Source organism: Plasmodium reichenowi, chromosome 3 (assembly GCF_001601855.1).
Source record: "Plasmodium reichenowi strain SY57 chromosome 3, whole genome shotgun sequence".
In the NCBI taxonomy this organism is placed as follows: Eukaryota; Apicomplexa; class Aconoidasida; order Haemosporida; family Plasmodiidae; genus Plasmodium; species Plasmodium reichenowi.
In genome coordinates, this window is record NC_033648.1 from 85,700 (window position 1) to 95,308 (window position 9,609).

General features: G+C 19.6%; 2 protein-coding genes across 2 annotated transcripts; both read right to left on the reverse strand.

Annotated features, from left to right (window-relative positions):
• Positions 1 to 77: 77 nt before the first annotated feature.
• Positions 78 to 2,426, reverse strand: PRSY57_0302300 (N-ethylmaleimide-sensitive fusion protein, putative; the record flags this gene model as incomplete). The annotated part of the gene is made up of 1 exon (XM_012905652.2): positions 78 to 2,426. One exon carries the CDS (start codon positions 2,424 to 2,426, stop codon positions 78 to 80), a length of 2,349 nt encoding a protein of 782 aa, XP_012761106.2.
• Positions 2,427 to 3,500: 1,074 nt separating this feature from the next.
• PRSY57_0302400 (hypothetical protein) lies at positions 3,501 to 7,910 on the reverse strand (the record flags this gene model as incomplete). Its single annotated transcript, XM_012905653.2, has 1 exon — positions 3,501 to 7,910. One exon carries the CDS (start codon positions 7,908 to 7,910, stop codon positions 3,501 to 3,503), a length of 4,410 nt encoding a protein of 1,469 aa, XP_012761107.2.
• Between the last annotated feature and the right edge of the window lie 1,699 nt (positions 7,911 to 9,609).

Consider the following 9,609-nt stretch of genomic DNA (forward strand, 5'->3'; position numbering starts at 1 on the left):
AAAATATATATATATATATATATATATATATATATATATATATTTTTTTTTTTTTTTTTTTATTTAATTATTTTCCCTTAATAGTCTGTGTCGTCATCCAAAAGCAAACCGCAGTCATTAAAAATTTTCAAAAAAACATCACTGGTAATATTTTTATCATCCGAGGCCTCTGATGCCATATCAATAATCATTAATAAATTTTTGATCGCTATATTCTTAATTATATTAGATGATATTACCTTTTCTATTTCGTTATTCGGAAAATCATGATATGTTTGATTTCTATGTTGTAAAACATTTTTAATTGAAGAAGATGTACTTAACAATGGAACGTGTATGTTAACAAAAAAATTTTTGGTTAAACCGACATCCTTCATAAATTGATATTCTGATGTAGTACAGATAATTAAAATTTTTTGATTCTCTTTTTTTGGTTTCTTTTTTATTAAGACCATGATAGCTTGTAAAATCGAATTACTAAAACGTGGCCCAATACGAGTATAATCAATTAACCTTTCAATATTATCAAGAATAACTAAAGATAAAGGCGTTTTATATGCATCTTCAAATATTTTATTTATATAATTTATTCTACCAATTTCTGAATAACCTATTAAATTTTCTGGTGTTATAAATTTAGTAAAATGGAAATTTGCACATTTAGCTATATAAGCAGAAATAGTTGTTTTTCCTGAACCATTTTCACCATATAATAATATACTCATTAATTTTGTATTTTCATTATCTACTATTTGTTTAATTAATAATTTACATGTATTCTCAATATTCTCATATTCTTTTCCATAATTTATTATTCCATTACATAATAAATTACCTATAATATCTTCTTCAGCTCCAAATGCAGGCTTCGTTTCTTTCAATGCTTTCATGAAATCATTTTTTGTTATCATTATATCATCTGCATTTATAGGCTTTGTTAAATCATTAAAATTAATATGCCTTTCAAAAGCATACGAAACCGTATTTCTTACTAAACCTTCAATTTCTGCTCCAGAAAAGTTAGGAGTTCTTTCGGCTAATTCTAATATATTTACATCGGAACTTAATTTATTACTCATTCTCATATTTTTTGTATGAATATTTAATATTTGTATTCTGCCTTCTTTATTTGGTAAGGATATTTCTATATGTAACTCAAATCTTCCAGGACGAAGCAAAGCTTCATCTATTAAATCTATTCTATTTGTCATTCCAATTAATAGTATATTATTTAAACTATTTACTCCATCGATTTTAGATAATAATTGATTTACGACACTATCATTTACCCCAGTACTACTTGAACCTACATTTCCTCTTTGTCTACATATAGCATCAATTTCATCTAATATTATTATATGTAATAATGAATTCTCTCCACTCTGTTTATATTCCATTTCTGCTTCTTTAAATAAATTACGAATATTTTCTTCTGATTGTCCAACATATTTATTTAATATTTCTGGACCATTAATTATTTTCGGTTCTCGTGCATTCAATGTCTTCCCTATTTGTCTAGCTATTAAGGTTTTACCTGTACCAGGAGGACCATATAATATCATACCCTTTACATGCTTTATACCTAATTGTTTTATAATATAATTTGGATATATCCTACTAGCAAACGTTCTTCTAAAGATGGTCTTGAATTCTTCATCTAATGCTCCTATACCTAATTCTTCAAAGTTGAAATTATTTTTTATGATATTTTGTTTTAATACTTTCTTCGATTCAATACATAATTTCCCTCCATCACTGATACTTGTAAATATGCATTCAGTGTTTTCAAATAATATACCTCTTTCAAATCTATTATAAGATAGATTTTTATTATCTGCATTATTAAATCCAGGACTCCATTTATTAAAATAGCTACTAAATCCCGAAGAATTTCTATTATTATTACTACTGCTATTATTTAATCTCTTTATCTCATCAAAATCGGCTGTCTTTAAATCTTTTACTATACATTTTAATAATATATCATTATATTTTAAAGCTAATATTTGACCTTTCGTTAATATATGATTAAGAAAATATTTTTTAAACACGTCTTCTAATTTCTCATCTTCCATTTCAATTAAACGATCAGGTTTAACAAACAAATTTACTTCTAATTCAATGGAATCAATGGGTATAAAATTAATAAGATCATTCTTATTTTCTTTATCTAATATATTTATTTCTACTAACTCCTTTAATTGGATTCTCGAAAATTCCCTCTGACAAGTATTTAAAGCAATTTCTTCTCTCCCTATATTCCCATCACCTCTTAATATTAAAACCATATTACCTACTTCACTATATACATCATTACTTTTCACGCTCTTTTTTAAATTATTATATAATCCGATATTAATAAACCCACAATTAGTTAAGGCCAATTCTTGTGATTGTAACTTACAACACTGTAAATTAGTTCTCATAATGTATTATATTTTATTTTCTTCCACCAAAAAAATAAATAAATAAATATAAATATATATATATATATATATATATATATATATATATATATATATATATATATAATACCTTTTAACTCTTAAATTATAAAAAAAATAATTTTACAAAATATTTACAAAAAAAATAAATAATAATTTAAAAATTTTTATATATATTATAATATCACTGAAATGCAATATTTTATTTATATTAAAAATTTTATAAATATATATATCTATCATATAAATATATATATATATATATATATGCCAAATAGTACCTATATTTTACATAAAAAAAAAAAAAAAAAAAAAATGTTTAAAAACATGTACAAATATATTTATAATTTTAATTATAAAGTAAATTTTTGATATTTTAAACTTTTTTACGTATTTATATAATCCATAATTTGTTTAACTCTTCAAATATTTCAAATGATATTATTATATATATCTTTTTGTTTATATGTATACACTTAATATCTCTTTAAAAAAAATAAAATAAAATAAAATAAAATAAATATTTAACTTGCAATATTTACATTTTATATTTTAAGACGTGTCAATTTTAATAATTTAAAAAGAAAGGCATTATAATTTATATAATATAAAATCAATATATTTAATGAAAATAATTATTATATGTTTATTTTTTATTTTCAAATATTTATAATAAAATTATTGTAAAAAAATAAAAAGAATAATCCAAACATGTGAAATATAAGATATATATAAATATCAATAAAAAAAAATATATATATAATATATATATAGCAAAAAATTGAAAAGGAGAATTTTATTTAGCATTATTCTTAAATCTTTTAATCATATTATATACATTTCTCTCCATACATAAACCTCTAAAATATATATATATATTTATATATATCAATACACATATATGTACATATAAAAATTACCTTTCATATATATTATATTCATGGGTCTTTCTTTTAAATGCTATAACATTTATTTATACATCATTAAAAATATTTGTTAAAAAAAAAAAAAAAAAAATGTTATATTTAATAAACATATTATTTTTATCCAAACATATCATAAATATTCTGAAGAGGAAGATGTTTTTCTTTCCTTCAAGTATTTAATAATTTTCATTTCTTTGGGACTCATAATATCTAAATAAACAGAATAATTATTAATTAAATCATTTATATTATAAGGTATTAAACCTGAACCTGTAACAAAAGTATTGACTTGTTTAAATAAATCATAATCAGTAAACCAATGAGGTAAATATATGATAAGTTTCATATTGTCAATTAATTTTACATAAGCTGTTAATATATGTGTAAATGATTCATTTATTGGAATCAATTTAACATTATTCTTTTTTAAATCTTCCATTTTTATTATTGAATTTACATTTGCAAAATTATTATTTATATCTAATTTATCGATATGATAAATTATCTCTTCATTCTTTTCATTAATATTACTTGATGTATTATCCTTTTTTACAGTGTTTGAATTATCATTACATAAACATATTATATTATTAAAGAAATACTTAAACGCTATAAAATCTTCACTATCATCAAATTCGGAATAATCATTTTTGAAATGTAAATTACTTAGTTTCACATTCTTTAAATCAAATAGCACACATGAATATATGCAATTCTTTTTATTTATCTTATCATCTTCATAATATGTATTATTTATCCTTTCACCACTATCATATGGATAATCCATATTATTATTATGATCATTTGTATTATTATGATTATCTATATTACTATGATCATTTGTATTATTAGGATTATCTATATTACTATGATCATTTGTATTATTAGGATTATCTATATTATTATTATGATCATCCATGTTATTATTCGTAACGCTCTTCTTATTGCTGTTATTTTCTGTAGAGTCAACTTTCTTATTCATACTATTTGTATCATCCTCAGTATTCAAATAAGGTACATCAATATGTAATGTTCTATCACCCATATCATTAACTATATTTAATGGAATACTCTTCAAGGTACTTTCCAGAGGCATTAAATCATGTATTACATCATTATTACTCAATGGTGATAATAAATTCTTTTCTCCTCCTTCAGATTTTAAATTTTGATCATCCTTGTCCATATTTTTTATCTCTTCTTCAATATTTTCATCTAAAGAAGCAAAATTAAAACTTCTAACATAACTTTCGTGCTTAAAAAAAAAGTCATTTAATCCATCATAAAAAGAATAACTGTGTATATAAAAGATGATTTCTTTAAATTTATAAAAAAAGTATGAAAAAAATCTATAAGCTCTCAGATTTTTAGGTAAAATAGATATACTTTTATCCTTATATTTTTTTTTTTCCATATCATTATAAGATAAAATTTTTTTATAACTAACATAATTTATAACCCTAACACAATTCCTATCGAAAAAATGACACATCTTATTCATATAATAGTCATATTTTTCAATATTTTTATAATTTGATTCATTATATTGATACATATCATTTCGATTCTTCTCATTATAATAATTATTATTATTGTATTCATTATACCCTATTTTATTATTATAACACACATTTTCATTTAAAGTACATCTACTGTTACCTTTATCTCTATCGACATTTGAAGAAAACATAACATGGTCATCAAACTTTAAGTGTTTCGCTTTATGCATATAATCCATTAATGAACATGGATTAGTTCTTCTATTATTACCACTATTATTATTAAAACTAGGGCACGAACCAATAGTTCCTCTATTATATGTATAACCAATAATATTAGATTTACTACAATTATTTAAAAACATGTTTTTAGAATAATTACATGCATTATTATCATAATACAAGTTATTACTATTATTGTTATTATTATTATTATTACTATTGTAACTCTTGTTATAATAATTTCCAGAACTTTTATAACCACCATAATAAGTATTAATCATATTATTCATTGAATTTACACGATTTACACAATTTACACAATTTACATCATTTCCATAATGTACACAATTTACACAATTTACACAATTTCCATAATTTCCGTAAGATTTATATCCGCGCATATTATAATTATAACCATCCTTTTGATGCACACCTGATAAATTATACGAATTAAATGAAGATGACGGTGTATAAGAAGACACGTTAGAAAGTCTTCTTTTTTTCTCATTTTCTTTTTCCTCCTCATTTTGAAAAGACATGGAAAAATTATAAAATATAAAATGACTTTCATCTAATTTACTATATTCACTTATAATATTAAATATAGAAAATTTTTTAGAAATAACATTTACCTTCCTATTATTCAAATTTAAAATACAATAAAATGTATTTTCTTTATCTTCTTCTGTTATTAAAAGTAAATCATTAAACATGTAGGAATGAAAATATTGTTTATTCATCTTTCTCTTCAATGTTTTAGGGATTTTTAATGAATCAATTTGTATTAGAAAATTACATTTACTTAAATAAATATTTAAATTTAATAAAAATAATCCAATATTTTTTATCCAACCAAATGTATTAATAACTATAGGAAAACAAAATTTGCTATTTTTTTTCTTCTTATTCTTTTTTTCTTCTTTCTTTTTTAAATATACAAAATATAAATAATTATATAAATGTTCTAAGCATTTAATAAAATAATTCACATTGTCATTTATAGAACAACTTCCAAAAAATATTTTCTTTATACATTTATATTTATTTTTATCAACAAAAAAAAAATTATAATTATTTATAGGATGCTTAATTTTATATATAGATAAAAAACCACTTAATCCAATAATTGGCTGACCTACATCAATATCTATTAATATAACACCTTTATAATAATTTAATAAATTATTAATAAAATTTATAACAAAAAAGCTTTTTCCTTTCCCTTTATCACCTATAATTGATATACTAAATGTATTCCATAAACTAAATATTGAATCATCTTTTTTAACCTTATCCTTTTCATTTGTTTCAACACAATTCTTATTCTCATCTATTTCATATTTACATTCTTCAACACATGATATTTCAAAAATATTTTCTTTACCTTTATTTATTTTAAAATTATTCCACCATTCATCCTTATCTAATTTATATATTTTAGATATTTCATTTTTAACACCAACATTTTCCACTTTTTCTTCATTCATATATTTTGTATCTTTATTTAAATTACTTCGAGCATTACAATTTCCAGGATCACACATTCTAACAACACCATCTTCATCAATATGATAATTAACGTCTTTTGAAATGGTTTCATTTATAGATCTATCACTTTTTGTTTCCACATCATTCAATAAATAATAATTATTCAATGTTTTATCGACATCCTCTACTTTTTTAATAACATTTTCTATCTTATATGTTTTCTTATTATATATATATAATAAAAACTCTTTTAATATATATGAAAATTGATACGTATCAATATATAGTTTATTATTTTGTTTGAAATTTGATAAATTTAATTTTGTAGGACCATTATTATTATTATATAAATAATATAAAAAGTCTTTCTTTTTTTCAAAAGCAATTATAATAGGATATTTTTCAAAATATAAACTTAATTTCATAGTATTTATCATATAACAACTTGAATAACCAGCCACATCTTCTTTATCACAATGCATAATATATTCATAAAAATTATTTCTTTTGAAATTATCTTCAGGTAATAAATTTAATCCAAATAAATAATTCTTTAAAATCGTATGAGCACATTCATATATGCAATCGTTATCTTTTAAGGGAACATCAAAATCGTTAGCTTTTAAATTTTCTTTATTTGAAGTAATATTAATAGTATTAATATTATCATTATTATTTAAAATAACAATATTGTTATGACTTCCATGGATACTATTACTTAAAATATTATTACTATTGTCATCATTATCATTATTATTTTTATTATTATCATTACTATTTTTATTATTATCATTACTATTTTTATTATTATCATTATTATTTTTACTATTATCATTACTACTCTTTCTTATAAGTCCAAAAATACTCAAAGCACCACTTGATCTTTTTTTTCCCTCATCAACACTTACCAAACCCACATCATCATATATAAATTTTTTATCCTTATACTTTACATTATTCACATTTAAAGCTATCAATTTAAATAAAGGATAAAAATGAGGTATTAATACGTTCCTATATTCATAGGAAGGCTTTATTATTTCCCCATTAAATTTAATTAACCCTTTTATAACTCGAAAACGAAAACTACCTCTTAATAAAATATATTCATCATAATTTAAGCCTAACAAATATATCTTCTTTTTCAAACATAAATCATCTATATTCTTGGTGTGTATATATATATCATCATTATCATCATCGCCATCATCATCTTTATCAATGTTAACATTATCCCTTTTATGTGGTATTTTCTTAATAGTGTCATATGACTTAATTAAATTATATTCAAAATTATGTAGATAATTGTTATCATAACAAGAATCGTACATTCTGTATAATATAAAAACAAAAATTAAATTAAAACCAAAAAAAAATTTTTAAATGAAATTTTATATGTATATATGGTAAATAATTATTCTATTAATTAAATTGAAATTTCAATATATTTTGAATACGGTATCATGTATATATCATACTCAAAGGAATATTCTCAAATATTGCGCATTTATAATATATATAAATATAAATATATATATATATTTATTTATTTTGTATGGAAAACTTTTGAATGTTTAATAAATATATACGAATAAAAAAAACGAAATATTATATAAAATATACAAATATTAATAAATTCATAATATAATTAAATATATTTAAGAGATGTATACACTTATATATGGATAATATTTATCATATATATATATATATAATATAAACTCTTCATAATTAAAAAATGTAACATTTTTTCCCTCCCCATTCATAATATTTATAAAAATATGTGTATTTTTTATCGTATTCTTCTTATATAAATATTTTCATAATATCGTATACAATTATATCTACAAGCATATTTACAACAATATTTTATAATAACATTTATAAGGAGCATTTCATATTCCTTTGATGGAATAAATAGATAAATAAATAAATAAATAAATATATATATATATATATATATAAATTTTTCTATATATAAATTATAACGACATGAAAGAACATATTTTCATGAATTATATTTTTATAAATCCATAATGTACAAATAAAATAAAAAATCAAAATAAATAAATAAATATATAAATAAATAAATATATAAATATATATATATATATATATATATATATATATATATATATATATATTATAACCAAATAATACTTAAAAGAACGTTGATCTTATATTGTTTGATTTTTTCAAAAATGGGATATTTTTGAAATATTATGCACATATATCTCATATAATATAAGATATTATAATATACTTCAAAAAAATATATATTATAAATTTTTAATATTATATAATACAAAAATAATATAAATATAAATATGTTATATATATATGATATATTTCTTTTACATTCTATATGTATATAGATACCATTTTCATATGTTTAAATATATATTTCTATCTTATATTTCATATTAATATTAAATATGTCATAACTTTTATTTTCTAAGTTTCCTATTATTATTTTAAATAAGTATACAAATTGACGTTTTTGAAAATCTAAAAATTCGGAAAATATAAATATTATATCTTTATTTTCTACATTTTTATGTAATCATTTTAAAAAAAAAAAAAACAAAAAAAGAAAGAAAGAAAAAAAAAAAAAAAAAACGGTTCAAAACAAATGTAAAAAAAAATTATTTTTAGTTTTTCATTTGAATAGATTTTATAATACGTATCATCACCAAAGGAAAAAAAAAATATAATAAATAAATAATATAATGGGAAATATAAAAATATAAAACAAATTATTATAAATATTATGTATAATATAATATATATATATATATAAATTTTTCTGTAAATATATAAATGCGGTAATATATTCTTTTCTTTTTTTTTTTTTTTTTTTTCCTCAATTTATTATATTTTTTTTTTTTTTTTTGATGCACACACCTGAACGAGTTAATAATATATATTACATATATAACATATATTACATTGTATATATTTATATATATATATATATATATATATCTTTTTTTTTTTTTTTTTTTTTTTCTAATTTTTTAAATATAATTA